The sequence below is a fragment of the Ranitomeya imitator genome, chromosome 10 (assembly GCF_032444005.1).
Source record: "Ranitomeya imitator isolate aRanImi1 chromosome 10, aRanImi1.pri, whole genome shotgun sequence".
In the NCBI taxonomy this organism is placed as follows: domain Eukaryota; kingdom Metazoa; phylum Chordata; class Amphibia; order Anura; family Dendrobatidae; genus Ranitomeya; species Ranitomeya imitator.
Genome location: NC_091291.1, coordinates 119,338,120 through 119,353,841, shown reverse-complemented (window position 1 = coordinate 119,353,841; position 15,722 = coordinate 119,338,120). Strand labels below are relative to the sequence as shown.

The 15,722-nt window shown below is 42.9% G+C and overlaps 1 protein-coding gene across 1 annotated transcript; it reads right to left on the bottom strand.

The window, feature by feature from the left end:
* Positions 1 to 1,272: 1,272 nt before the first annotated feature.
* Positions 1,273 to 2,505, bottom strand: LOC138651228 (uncharacterized). The gene is made up of 2 exons (XM_069741265.1): positions 2,346 to 2,505; positions 1,273 to 2,190 (listed from the first exon to the last, which is right to left on the bottom strand). The coding sequence occupies exons 1-2, from the start codon at positions 2,459 to 2,461 to the stop codon at positions 1,305 to 1,307; spliced, it is 1,002 nt and encodes a 333-aa protein (XP_069597366.1). The 5' UTR covers positions 2,462 to 2,505; the 3' UTR covers positions 1,273 to 1,304.
* Between the last annotated feature and the right edge of the window lie 13,217 nt (positions 2,506 to 15,722).

The window sequence follows — 15,722 nt, the reverse complement described above, 5'->3', positions numbered from 1 at the left end:
TTGCTCAATATGTCAAGTTTAAAATGTACCATCACACAACGATTTCAGTATAGATAAAGTTGGTTTATTTGTGTAACCAACGTTATCTTTTCTGTAATCGTAAAACGATAGAGCCCCTGCTGTGAGATTTTGGGTGTCAACGAATGATTATGATTTTTTTTTGTTACCCACGCTGTCATTGTTGGATCGGCGAGTTAGACACCGATCAAGCGATGTCTTTATTTTAAAATAGGTAATATTGGGTTACTAGCGCAGTGTTTTAAACACTCAAATAAAAATTAAAAAATACCCCACAAATCAAAAAAGGTGTCAACCACGTCCCTCGCCGTCATCTTTCCGCAATTACTTACACTGTGATTCCCGCCCGTAAATCAGAGCACACCGTTAATAATAAACGCTGTACTGTGGTTTAGGGCTGGCACAGTACGGAAAGCTGACGGCGATGGACGTGTCACACACCGTAATAAAATGTTGTTTTGTATTTTTAATAACTACATTTACAATGGTAAACATCGTGAGTGCGGCCATGCGCTTCATAACATTTCCCAGATTACACGGGACTTGCTCTTTTTGGGTTGCTGGAGAGCTGGCTGTGTGACAGCTCTCCATCAACCACACGACCAATAAACAACGATCACGGTCCGGTGGTATCACTGGTAGTTATCGTTGTAGAATAGTTTTATTAATGTACCTTAAAGGGAACCTGTCACCTGAATTTGGTGGGACTGTTTTTGGCTCATATGGGCAGAGTTTTGGGGTGTTCCAGTCCCACAAAATACAGGTGACTGGTTCCCTTTAAAATATTGGTCAGGTGAGGTGGAAGCAATGTTCACAGTGTCGCCACTATTTGACTCTGGACAAATTCTACCATCCTGAGTACAATAGTGTTAACTCTGTTGAGTTTTGCAAACATGATAGTTTCCCTCCTTGTCAAGCCAGGTTCCATATGAAAATAGTCTTCAGTATTAATTATGGTTAACAAGGTGGGAGCCGATGAAGTTTTATACGTCAAAACTATGGTACTCACGGCTGCAAATTTTATTGTTTTGTCACAGTCCATTTGGGTACTGGTGCTCACATAAATTTTGTGGGACAATCATTACTTTCAATAAAATAGGATTTTTTACAATTACTATGGAAAAACGGATGGGAGATTTGTTTTGTGAAAACGGAAAGGCGGAAAGGCACAATAAACTTTATTAACAAACACAACGCATTAGACAATCGGGTGACATTAATAACCAAACATATGATGGTTACATGGGCTCCACAGTGTTTACATAACATCTTAACAACACGTTGAATTACACCATTTGATCTTGCCAAGAAACACGGCCAACATCGGAAACAAAATATGCAGCAAATTGGTCCCTCATATGAGCAATCTCCAAAGTTGTCCGCAGAGGATGAGCTTGATAATCAGGCAATGGATTTTGTATGGGTTCATCGAGTTCAACGTTGACTCTCTCTTTATCAATAATAAAATTGTGTAGAACCACACACGCCTTCACCACCTCATCCACTGTCTCAATTTTCAAATTTATTGCGGATCCTAAGATACGCCATTTGGACACCAGAATGCCAAAGGCGCACTCCACAGTTCTTCGGGCCCTGGACAGTCTATAATTAAAAATACTTTTTGTGCGGTCCAACCCCCGACTAGAGTACGGTTTAAGTAGGTTGCCACACATTTGAAAAGCCTCATCCCCAACCACAACAAATGGCAGGGCCGGGCCTTCGGTGTTAGGAAGAGGTCGTGGATGGGGGAAATTAAAATTGTTCTCGTATAATCTTCGGCCCATGTCAGACTCCTTAAATGTCCGTGAATCATTTGCACGACCAAACGCTCCAATGTCCACAGCGAGAAACCTGCAGTCCGCACCTGCAATTGCCATCAGCACGGTGGAAAAGTATTTTTTATAATTATAAAAAAGAGATCCACTTCTTGAAGGCTTGGTAATCCTAATGTGCTTGCCATCCACGGCTCCGATACAGTTAGGGAAATCACAAACTTTTTCAAATTTTTGGGCGTTGGCATGCCATAATTCTCTTGTAGGGATGGGTAAAAATTCCTCCCTGAGGTTGTCCCACAATGCGCGGCATGTGTCTGCAATAATACCCGACAGTGTTGAGACTCCAATCCGAAACTGGAAATGCAGTGATCTCAATGTCTCTCCGGTAGCCAGGAAACTGACAAGAAGAAAAATAAATAAATAAATATAATTAATTTAATTGTTATGAAATAATTTTTCATTTTTAATTACAATCCCCCACCCCAAAAAACAAAAACACGTTAATTTAAAAAGTGGCAAGAACATATAAATCCTTCACATTCCATTACGTACCGTAGAGTCACCAGCAGACGTTCCTCAGGGGAAATCGATTTACGGAGCTGCGTGTCCTGCCTGGAAATGGCTCCTTCCACCAGACGCAGCAGATATCGGAAGCTGTCTTTTGACATCCTGGTGTACTCAAAATATTTGTCCTGGTTCTCATTTAATTCGCCAAAAAAACAATGGTAGGCTCCATGACTCTCTCGGACTTCCACTATAGGGTGTAGCCAAAAACGCCGACGACTCCTTCTCCGTTGTTTGTCTCTTTTCCTCTGTTCTTGACAGGCAAAAGCATAAGCTATAGCAAGGGCTAATTCCAGCTGAAAAGTGAGGTAGATACTCTCCATGGAACGATCCATCTTGATGCTCTATGGTTGGAAATAATGTATGCCGGGGTATATATACCACTATTACATTAATACCCACCCCCATCTACCCATTGGTGGCATTATCGATTGTCTAGACACTAGACCCACCCTCTTCTATTCATTGGTGGTGTTATCTAGTGTCTAGACACTAAATTGTGTGTAAAGATCTAATCAGTGTTTGACAACGCATGCGTCGTAAAACGCGTTTTTGTAAAAACGCACCAAAAACGCTGAGTTTTACGACGCATGCGTCCGACGCTTGCGTCACAAAAGTTGCGTTTTTGCGTGCGTTTCCGATGCGTCGTGCGTTGCGTCGGCGACGCAGCGTCGCATGACGCTAATGTGAACGTAGCCTTAATGATTTTTGGTGCAGAAAAAACTGCATCATGCAGCGTTTTCTGTTGCGCCAAAATGACGCATGCGTCACAAAACGCAAGACAACGCATGTCCATGCGCCCCCCCATGTTAAATATAGGGGCGCATGACACATGCGTCGCCGCGGCTGCGCCCGACGCAGCCCCGCACAACGCTAGTATGAACTTAGCCTTATGTGTCCGTTCACACTGCCGTGTTTCCCTGCGCTCCCCAGGTCATTGTATCCAGGAAACAAATAAATAGATTAAAATCCTTACATTTCATCCATTTTACCTCATTTCGTTGGTGTAGAGGCCGCAATACAAGGCTATAGTGTGACGGATGCGCGGCGCTGGGCTGAGCGTGGGGGTCCCGTCACCCAGACCGGGGGGCAACCGCTCCTAGATCATTTCAGGTTAGGGCCGGGGTCACACGTAGCCGTTTTTTTTCAGCGGCTTTACGAGCAAAAAGAGGATGCGACTTTCAAACGCGGTTGAACTGTGCGTTTTTGGGGGGCGTATTTACCGCATAGTGGGGGCCTGAAAAAAAGAACACGTTTCTGTTTATAAGTGCAGAATCAAAGGCTTCCTGTAATGACCCCCAAAAAATAAAAAAAAAGCTTCATATCTGCACCAAAAAAGCGTCTCAGGCTATGTGCACACATTGCGGATTAGGCTTAGGAATTTCTGGTGCGGATTCTGCCTCTTCTGGCAGAAAACGCACCTGCGGATTTGTCGCGTTTTTTGTGCGTTTTTCTTGCGGATTTGCTGCGTTTTTTTACCCCTGCGGTATTCTATAATGGAATGGGTACAAAAACACTGCAGATTCACAAAAAAGAAGTGTCATGCTACTTCTTTTAAACCGCAGCGTTTCCGCAACGGATTTTCCGCAAAGTGTGCACAGCATTTTTTTTTCCTCATTGATTTACATTGTACTGTAAATCAATTGCGGATCTGCAGCGTTTCTACACCGCAAAAAAAACGCCGCGGATCCGCAGAGAATCCGCAACGTGTGCACATAGCCTTATAAAGGAGGAAACTTTAAAAAAAAACTCCAGTAATTAGCGAAGTTTGTGACTGTGCATCAGAAAACCTGCAGATAAAAAGCAGCATTTAGGGTATGTGCACACGTCAGGTTTTTTTCCTGACAAAATCCGGAGAATTCTGGCAGAAAATCGCGTTTTTTTCCGCGCAGATTTATCGCGGTGTTTGCGGATTTTTTGCGGAATTTTTTATTTTTTTTCCTGAAAGTCATTTTGGCTTAGAAATCCGCAAAAAATCCGCAAAAAGAATGAGCATGTCCATTTTTTTTGCGGAATGGGTTTTTTTTTGCGGTAAAAAACGCATCCATCTGAACAAAAAATCCGGAATGCATTCTAAATGATAGGATGTATATTTTTAGCGTTTTTGATGCGGAATTATAGCATTTTTATAGCGAAATTCCGCAAAAAAAACGCTAAAAATCCGGACGTGTGCACATACCCTTACGTCCGGTCCGCGGATGTGTTCACACTTAGTATTTGGGTTTTTTATGCTGAGTTTTTGTAGTAAAAACTTTCCAAAAGAGCCAAGTTTTGATTGGAAATTAAGTACCGGACTTTTTTTAGGCGCCGACGTACCTGACCTGTCAAATTTTTCAAGCAGAAGACACTTCACGAAAATGCTGGTGGAGTTTTTCCTGAAGTGTCTTTTTTTTGGTGTTTTTCGTGGCTTTTTTTTGCTTTTTTTTTACTGCACCTAAAGAACTGTGAGGTGACTTATTGTAACCGTTCTGCAGATTTTGAAACTTAAAGTGGCTAAAAACGAACATATGCACAAGTCGTCGTGACCTTACAGTGCATAGGTTAATTTTTCAAGCTATTTTTCAGGCGGGCTTCGGAGCTGACTCTCTAGAAAAGTCCACCCAATAGATCATGTTTTAAGGAATTCCTTAGTATGGCACAGGTGATAATTTCATCATTAGGTCAATATTAAGGAAATCATGATCTGTTGGTGGCTCTTGAATGTAGTGGGGAACACTGCCATGGGTTTTATTCACACGTCATTATTTCATCAGCGTTTGTATGCTAAAACCAGGAGTGTTTCCAAAGCACAAGACGGCATAAATATAAATACTGATGCAAAATATTGACTAAATACTGAACGTGTGAATAAGATATGTTTACACTGAGTATTTTTCAGCAGTTTTTGGGTATGTGCATATAATGACTTTTTTTCAGGTGGATTCTGCCTGGAATCTGCTTAAAAAAAGCGCTGTAAAACCAACACAAAAAAATTAAACATAATGCACAGCGATGTGAAAGCAACATTGCTGTGCACATGTTCATTCTTCTGTTTGAAAGGCTTCAGGGTTCAGAAACTGTGAAGTGGTTGAAGGAAGTAGCATATTTATTCTTCGGGCTAGTAATAGCAAAAAAAAAAGGCTCCAAAACAGCGACAGCATTTTCCTCAAGTGGTTTTATGATAGAAAACACTAGTGGATGAAAGCCCTTGTGCGTACATACCCTTAGAAGCAGAAACTCTCCATATCCTCCCTAAAAAAACGAAAACTTCTAAAAAACCTAGACTTTCTGCTTCAAAAACTCAGCAAAGAAACACACACAATGTCTTTTTTTAGGCTTGTACGCTCTTTAAGGGTATGTGCACACGTAGCAGATTTGCCTGTGGAATTTTATGCACAGAATTTGCACCTCTTGGCAGAAAACGCAGGTAAAAATCCGTGCGTTTTTGATGCGTTTTTTGTGTGGATTTGAAAGCTAAATAAAGATCTATTATTGAACAAAAAAAAAAGATTTGTGAGGTCATTTCTTGTCCAAGTACCTCTTTTACATTTGTCCAACCCACACTCCATTACTCACAGACAGACAGATAGATAGATAGATAGATAGATAGATAGATAGATAGATAGGTAGACAGATATGGGATAGATAGATCTATAAATAATATCTATCGATCTATGTATAGATCTATCAATAGATCTATATATCTAATTCTATCTATCTATCTCATAGCTTTTATCTATCTATCTATCTATCTATCTATCTATCTATCTATCTATCTATCTATCTATCTATCTATCTATCTCATTCCTTCTATCTATCGATAGATAGCTAGATAGATACAGTATGGGATAGATAGATAGATAGATAGATAGATAGATAGATAGATAGATAGATAGATAGATAGATAGATAGATAGATAGAAGCAATGAGATAGATATATGAATAGATCTATCTATATAGATCTATCTATCTATAGATATATCTATGGATAGATGTAGATAGATATATGGATAGATAGATATATGGATAGATATATCTATGTATCTATAGATATATCTATCTATAAATAATAACAATAAAAATACAGTATATCTATATATAGATAGATATGTCTATAGATAGATATATCCATACCTATCGTTATAGATATATCCATAGATATATAATAGCAAGGCCGATGTTTATTAATGAACAATATGTTGCTCCCACGCAATTTTCTGTGCCAGAGGGGAAAAGCTGATGGCCGGGTGCCAATATTTATAGCCTGGGAAGGGGGTAATACCCATGGAGCTTCCCAGGCTATGAATATCAGCCCGCAGCTGTCTGCATAGCCTTTACTGGCTATTAAAATAGGGGGAACTCCACCCAAATAATGACATTGGGTCCCCCTATATTTTATAGCCAGAAAAAAGTATTTTAGTATTCTTAATTTCACCATACTTACAACCATGCCTAATTCCTGCGACGTCCTTGATCGCCTGCAAAAAATAAAAAATAACAAACCATCAGTATATTCCCTGTCCGACGCAGTCCAATTAACAACGAGTGTCCCACGAAGATCTCCCTTATAGAACAGTGACATCGGGTGATGTCTCCGCTCTATAGGGCCTTCAGTGACACACTGACAGGAAACAATGGCTCCACCAGTGCATCACTGAAGAGGTTACTTTAGTTCATTGTCTTGCATTATGGCAATGCTGCGTGGGAATTTTCCCACATAGCGGTGCCGCAAGTGACAGTATAAACTATACTGCGCTCACAGTGGCGGAGGGATACAGTGCGGAAGGATACCTTCCGTCATTGTATCCCGAAGCCCCTGGAGAACGGTCGCATCTGCCACGGGAGAACCTTGTGGGACACTCGTATTAATTGGATTACGTTGGACACAGGGAGTATATTGTTGGTTTATTTTTTTTCAGGTGAGCGAGTGTTTCAGGGATTAGGTGTAGATGGTGAGTATGAATTATATATGTACTATATGTGTTTGTTTTTTTTACATTCAAAACATTAGCCGGATGATGGGACTACTACTGTCCCATCATTGGCTATTGTGTCAGTCACTGTCACTGTAGCAGGCATAGCCCGATGGGACTTGTAGTCCCATCGGACGATGCCAGCACACACACACACTGACACATCCCCGGCAGACCCCCTCACAGCCCCACAGACCCCCTGACAGACCCACGGACAGCTCCGCAGACCCCCGGACAGCCCCGCAGACCCATAGGCAGCCCCGCAAACCCCTCGCACACAGCCCCGCCGACCCCGCACACAGCCATGCAGACCCACACACAGACTCGCAGATCCCGAGCGCACACACAGATGTGCACAGTCACCGCCCACACACTTCCCTCCTCCCGGGCCGCAGCATTTCTCGCACCCACATCCGCAGATCTTTTTTACATCTGTGGGTTTGCTGCAGATTGGCCTGACAATGGAAGTCAATGGGTGCAGAAACACTGCAGTTCCGTACAAAAAATTGACATGCTGCGGTAAAAAAAAAACGCTGCGAATCTGCGTGTTTTTTTCCGCCGCATGTGCACAGCAGTTTTTGTTTTCCATAGGTTTACATGGTACTGTACACCGCATGGAAAACTGCTGCGGATCCGCAGCCAAATCCGCAATGTGCGCACATACCCTAAAAGTTCCTTCAGATTGAGTAGTTTTGCAGCAGAAGCTGGTTAAGTGTACATAAAGTCTTTTCAGAGCAGAGGTAACTCTCAGAATCCTTCTCTAAAATAAAAAAAAAAACTTGGGATTTTCCGCTTAGTTTTTGATCTGAAAACTCAGCAAAAGCACTCAGTGTGACCACACCCTTAAGGCACCGATAGAGCTAAAGTAGTCACCAGCCAAACTCTCTTCTTGCCGATAGCTATTCCTTCCTGTTCCTGTAGCCTTACCATTGTGGCTCATATAGATGTCCATTTTTTTCATGTACTAGAAAAACAATCCTACTTCTTTCGGCAGTTTTGTCCAGTGTTTCATCAGATTATCAAAAAGGTAAGTTCCCACGATCAGTGTTACGGGTGTTCTGGATGCTCTGGTTTTACAGTACAAGCAAAGTGGATGGGATTAATAGAAATCTGCTCACTGTGCTTTTTTACGCTGCGTGAACTCGCCTGCGGTGCGTTTTCCAAGACGCAGCATGTCAATGTCTCTTGCCAGAATGTTCAGTTTTCTGTGCGGATTTTTCCCATAGACTTGCATTAGTTCTGGAAAATCTGCATGAAAAAAATGCAAATGCGTATTCCATGCTTTTACGCAGTGTAAACACGCCCCCAAAAAAGTATACTAACTAAATTTTTTTTTCTGGGCAGAAAGCAAATTAAAATTGCCTACGAGTTCTATCTGTGTAAAACACGGATACAACTCATAGGCGATAAACGGACATGTGAATGATCCCTTAGGGTATGTGCACAGGTATAGAGCTCCTCTGCGGATTTTACCGCTGCGGATTTCATAAATCCGCAGGGGAAAACCGCTTTGGTTTTTACTGCGGATTTATTGCGTTTTCTACTGCGGATTCCGCTGCGGATTTACATCTGCACTTTTCTATTGGAGCAGATGTAAAAACGCTGCGGATTCCGCACAAAGAATTGACATGCTGCGGAAAATAAAACGCTGCATTTCCCCGCGTTTTTTTCCGCAGCATGGGCACAGCGTTTTTTGTTTCCCATAGGTTAACATTGTACTGTAAACTCATGGGAAACTGCTGTGGATCCGCAGCAAAATCTGCATCGTGTGCACATAGCCTTAGGGTGAGGCTTTTTTTTTGCCTAGTTTTCAGAGCAGATTCTTTCAATTTTTAAGCTTCCCGTGTTTTTTGGAGAGTTTCCAAAAACGTAGAAATAAAACATTCCCTTTGGTTATGTTCATATGGAAATGTTTGAGGCCTTCAAAAATGATGAGTTTTTGAAATGCTTTTGTATCATCGTGCAGTAAATGTGTCTTTAGACTGCTGCTGAGGAATCCCTGACAGTGGTGTAGATTATTATTATTATTATTATACATTTTTATAGCGCCATTTATTCCATGGCGCTTTACATGTGAATACGGGGCAAATATAGACAAATACATTAAACATGAGCAGATAACAAGGCACACGAGTACATAAGGAGGGAGGACCCTGCCCGCGAGGGCTCACAGTCTGCAGGGGGTGGGTGAGGATACACTAGGAGAGGGAAAGATCCCCCTGGAGTGCGAATAATAAACTATTGTACATTGTATGCAAGGCACTTTTGAGAATACAATGGGTGATCTATGGACATATAGACTATATAAGGGGTGCGCAGATGTACCCTTGCATACATACAATAGGTACCTGCTGTAGTTTACACCCAGAGAATAAACTTGAGTCTTTCCCCAATGTAAAATCTGTGTGCCATATAGATAACCATTAGCAAATTGTAAATTACTAGGAGGGGATATCCTCCATTTAGTTTAGGATCCTCATCTAATTTGCAAATCAGAAACCAGCTGTGGCCTCAGTCAGTAGTGTAGCCACTAGGGGGCAGAGGGGCCGGTTGCCCTGGGCCCTGAGCTCAGAAGGGCCCACCTGGAGTTACGCTACCCTTAGGTTCTGTGATAGAGCAAGGAGGCACAATCCCCCTGCATTACCGCTCTCAGGCACGGCAGGATTATGCAATGGCCGTGGCGCCAGCGTATGGACGAGAAGGTCATAGTCCCAGTGTGGTGAGACTCTGACACCCTGTGCGTGCGCCGTCACCGTCCTGAAATCGATAGTGCAGGGACATCAAACGTTGGTCTGCTCTGTGGACTCGTCAGGACCCTGGATTAGGTGAGTATCCTGTATGTTGTTTTTTATTTTACTTAAAACTTTTTTGTGTGACTGAAGGGGGCCCTCATACATTTTAGGGACTACCATGGGAGGCCCTGAAAGTGTGGGGGCCATTATACAGCGTGAGAACTAAATTGGTGGTCATCATCATACAGTATGGGGGCTTATTTAGGGGCCTTTAAATTGTAAGGACTATTGTAGTGTGCACTCATACAGAATGGGAGCTAATGTGGGAGTCAGTATATAGTTTGGGGACTAGTGTGGGGGCCTTCATACAGTATAGAAGCAAAATGTAGGGGCCCTTAAAGTGTCATCATAAAGTTTTGGTGCTATACAAGGAGTCATCATACAATGTGAGGGCCATTATACAGTTTGGAGGGAGGCCACTATACAGTGTGAAGACTACTGTGTAGGGGAGCTGTGGGGACATCCTACTGTGTGTAGGTGAGCAATGAAGACATACTATGTATAGCGGACCTGTGGGACCATGATACTATGTATAGATGAGCTGTGGGTCCATCATACTATGTATAGGGGAGCTGTGGGACCATCATACTATGTATAGGGGAGCTGTGGGGCCATCATACTATGTATAGATGAGCTGTGGGTCCATCATACTATGTATAGGGTAGCTGTGGGACCATAATACTATGTATAGGGGAGCTGTGGGGACATCCTAGTGTGTGTAGGTGAGCAATGAAGACATCATACTATGTATAGGGGACCTGTGGGACCATAATACTATGTATAGATGAGCTGTGGGTCCATCATACTATGTATAGGGGAGCTGTGGGACCATAATACTATGTATAGGGGAGCTGTGGGGACATCCTAGTGTGTGTAGGTGAGCAATGAAGACATCATACTATGTATAGGGGACCTGTGGGACCATAATACTATGTATAGATGAGCTGTGGGTCCATCATACTATGTATAGGGGAGCTGTGGGCCCATCATTCTGTGTACCGGGAAGCTGTGGGCCCATCATACTATGTATAGGGGAGCTGTGAGCCCATCATACTATGTATAGGGTAGCTGTGGGCCCATCATACTATGTATAGGGTAGCTGTGGGGCCATCATACTATGTATAGAGTAGCTGTGGGGCCATCATACTATGTATAGGGTAGCTGTGGGGCCATCATACTGTGTACAGGGAAGCTGTGGGCCCATCATACTATGTAAAGGGGAGCAGTGGTGACATCATACTGTGTATAGGGGAGCTGTGGACCCATCATACTATGTATAGGGGAGATGTGGACCCATCATACTATGTATAGGGTAGCTGTGGGGCCATCATACTGTGTACAGGGAAGCTGTGGGCCCATCATACTATGTATAGGGGAGCAGTGGTGACATCATACTGTGTATAGGGGAGCTGTGGACCCATCATACTATGTATAGGGGAGATGTGGACCCATCATACTATGTATAGGGGAGCTATGGGGCCATCATACTATGTATAGGGTAGCTGTGGGGACATCGTACTGTGTACAGGGAAGCTGTGGGCCCATCATACTATGTATAGGGGAGCTGTGGGACCATCATACTATGTATAGGGGACCTGTGGGTCCATCATACTATGTATAGGGGACCTGTGGGTCCATCATACTATGTATAGGGTAGCTGTGGGACCATAATACTATGTATAGGGGACCTGTGGGACCATAATACTATGTATAGGGGACCTGTGGGACCATAATACTATGTATAGGGGACCTGTGGTACCATAATACTATGTATAGGGGAGCTGTGGACCCATTATACTATGTATAGGGGAAGCTGTGAGGGCATTATAGTGTGTACGGGAGCTTTGGGAGCATTATACTATGTATAAGGGAGCTGTACATGGCGAGACTCAGGGAACATTATTAAATGTTAAGTGGTTACTTAAAGGGGTATTCCCATCTCCAAGATCCTATTCCAATATGTAGTAGGTGTAATAATAATTTTATTTCTATAGCGCCAACATGTTCCGCAGCACTTTACATTTTAGAGGGGACTTGTACAGACATGAGACATTACAGCATAACAATAATCACATAAATCAACAGATAATAATATTAACAAATATCTCCAATTAGAAATGTAGTGTAGCTCTTCTGATTTGCTGTGTCTCTATCCTTATGTGCAGGGCATTGCAGTAGCTTAGCTATCCATGATTACTAACAGTCATAAAGTTAGACTTAGGCTACGTTCACATTTGCGGTATTGGGCGCAGCGTCGTCGACGCATGCGTCATGCACCCTATCTTTAACATTGGGGGCGCATGGACATGCGCCGGTATGTGTTGTATTGCGTTTTATGACGCATGCGTCATATTGATGCACAGACAGGGCGCAGAAAAAGCTACTTGTAGCGTTTTCCCTGCGCCGAAATTCCTGCTCTGTACGATCTTATGACAACGCATGCGTCGCAAAACGCTGCGTTGTGTGCATGCGTTGTTGGTTGCGTTGCCGACGCTGCGCCCAACAACGCAAATGTGAACGTTACCTTAGTTGGTTAGCTGTTAGTGGTCATAACTATGGATACCTAAGCTACTGCAATGACCTGCACATGGAGTAAGCGATATAGCGAATCAGAAGAACTGTACTAGGTTTCTAATTGGAGGTATTTGCTAATATTATTATTATTATTACACCTACTACTTCTTGAGATAGGATCTTCGAGACGGGAATACCCCTTTAAACATTATTGTTATAGAGGCACTCATGATAATGTGACCATCAAAGGTGCACATGGGGCATAATTACATTTTAGGGTAAACCTGGGAAAACTGCTGTCCACGGGCCACATCCGGCCCTCTGGCTGCTCCAGTCTGACCCCCCGGACCTAGACAGCTAAAGGGCTGGCACAGCGGCCCATGCCCTCCCATGCCCAACATCCATTCTCACCACGGTCTGCATCCCCTGGATGCAAACAGCGGTGCATGCGTTGGTGAAGGATGGGGCAGCCGGATCCATCTTCCACCATTCAGCATGTGAGACAGCAGATGTGATGACGTTATTTCATCGCCCTGCTGTCTGCTGAGAGTTAGTCATTGTATATATGCAGGCTATGGGGGAGATCATACTATATATAGGAGACTATGTTGGGCTCACACTGTATATTGGAGGCTATGTGGGTGGCTCATACTGTATATAGGAGGCTATGTGGGGGGATCATACTGTATATAGGGAGGCTATGTGGGTGGCTCATACTGTAAATAGGAGGCTATGTGGGGCTCATACTGTATATAGGAGTCTATGTGGGTGGCTCATACTGTATATAGGGAGGCTATGTGGGTAGCTCATACTATATATAGGAGGCTATGTGGGTGGCTTATACTGTATATAGGGAGACTATGTGTGGGGCTCATACTGTATATAGGGAGGCTATGTGGGTGGCTCATACTGTATATAGGGAGGCTATGTGGGTGGCTCATACTGTATATAGGGAGGCTATGTGAGGCACATGCTATATATAAAAGGCTTTGTGGGGCACATGCTGCATATAAAGGCAATGTGGGGGTTCGCACTGTATATAGGAGGCTGTTTGGGGCTCACACTGTATAAAGGAGGCTATGTAGGACTCACACTGTATACTGTATATGGAGGCTATGTGGAGCTCACACTACACATAGAAGTTTATGTGGGGGCTCACGCTCTTTACAAGAAGCTATGTGGGTGGCTCAGATGCACAGTCCATAAAGCGCACCCCAAAGTTTGGGGCGGAAAATAGGAAAACTTTTTTTTCATATAAAACGGAGAGCCATCTCATCTGGCAGCAGCAGGAGTGGGGCGATGCTGCGGGCCCTGGGCTGGGAGGAGGGATTGTCCCAGCGATGCGAGGCTGTGGATCCCTGGGCTTCCATAAGATGTCGGCCATGAGACAGTAACAGAGTCCCCACTGTGATCATTGATTTCCTTGCAGTGGGCTTCAGGAAAATGGCCGCCTCTGGTGGGGCATGCGCAGATTGAGATCACAACATCGCCTCACTCCTACCACCGGCTTCCTGCAGCAGAGACCCTGCGTGCTGTGACCCCCTCAACACCGCCACCTCCCCTCCCCCCCCGGTAAGCTACATTCAGACTATAAAACGGACCCCCATTTTCCTCCCAGTTTTTTTGGGGAAAAAATTGCGTCTTATAGTCCGAAAAATACGGTATATAAATATATACCTCGGTACGGTCACTGTCCACTCCACAATAACAAAAGGAACTATCTTCCAACAACCAATCGTTAACGGGTCATTTGGACAGCCATTACAGATAGCGTATTGCTTCAGGGGTTCAATTTAAAGAGCAAGACGAATGAAGCTATTACATTTTTAGATATTGAATCCAAAAGTAGGCAGTGTTTATAAAAATATACAAAGATGTTACGAATTGGGCAAAACAATACAGTATAAACAATTACATAAAAAAAAGGATAAACAATAAATGTACTAAAGCTGATGTTTCAGGGTTGGCTGTGTCTCTTATAATAGAACAGGGGTATCAGTACAGAACCACAGCGCACTATATTTCCTAGAAATGACAATCGTCATGATCATAGTTCGTCATTTTGTTTTATTAACACAAGTCACGCCTACACACCTCCCCTCCAGCGACTCATAACAGGCCTGGTCAAGGATGTGACTAGTTCTTTTTAGAAAACTATGGGATCTTCACCTTCCACTATATCTTCCCCCCAGAGGTCCCAGGCCGCAGATATTACTGTCATGTTTATTATCACGATATTATCTTTTTATACATAGGTGATATGGCAAGGATAGCATCATCCATCTTCCAATATTAATTTCTGAGGTGTTGCCACAACCGGCCAGTGACGTAAGACAATGCGTAACTTTGGCCACTATCATAACTCCGAAAATATATCTTTCCTATCTGTCAGATCTCCGCCGTTCAATGAAACCTCAATTCATAATTAGAAAAGGAGGAAAAAGGATTTTTAACTCCTTGACGCCGCAGCCCTTTTTCGTTTGTGTTTCTATTTTTCGTTCCCCTTCTTCCCAGAGCCATAACTTTTTTATTTTTCTGTCAATATGGCCATGTGAGGGCTTAGTTTTCTGCGGCACGAAGTGTACGTTTAAACAACACCATTAGTTTTACCATGTCATGTACTCAAAATCGGGAAAAAAAAATTCCAAGTGCGGTGAAATTGCAAGAAAAGTGTAATTTTAACAACTGTTTTTTGGAATTTTTTTTTACCATGTTCAACAAATGCTAAAACTGACCTGCCGTTATGTTCATTACGAGTTCATAGATACCAAACATGTGTAGGTTGTTTTTCATTTAAATAGTGAAAAAAAATCCGAAGTTTGTTAAAAAAAAAAAAATTACATCATTTTCTGAGACCCGTAGCGTCTGCAGTTTTTGTGATCTGAGGCTGGGCGAGGACTTTTTTTTTGCGTGCCGAGCTGTTGTTTTTGATACCATTTTGGTGTGGATACGATCTGTTGATCGCCTGTAATTGCATTTTAATGCAATGTTGCAGCGACCAAAAAAATGTAATTCTGGCATTTTGACTATTTTTTTCATTATGCCGTTTACCGATTGGATTAATTTTTATAGCTTAATAATAGATTGGGCAATTCTGAACGCGGCGA

Excerpts from the sequence above, each read along its gene's own strand:
- LOC138651228 (XM_069741265.1), bottom strand. The coding sequence starts at position 2,461 with ATGTCAAAAGACAGCTTCCGATATCTGCTGCGTCTGGTGGAAGGAGCC. Across the intron at positions 2,191-2,345 it reads CGTCTGCTGGTGACTCTACG|TTTCCTGGCTACCGGAGAGA; the intron begins GTACGTAATGGA and ends TCTTCTTGTCAG.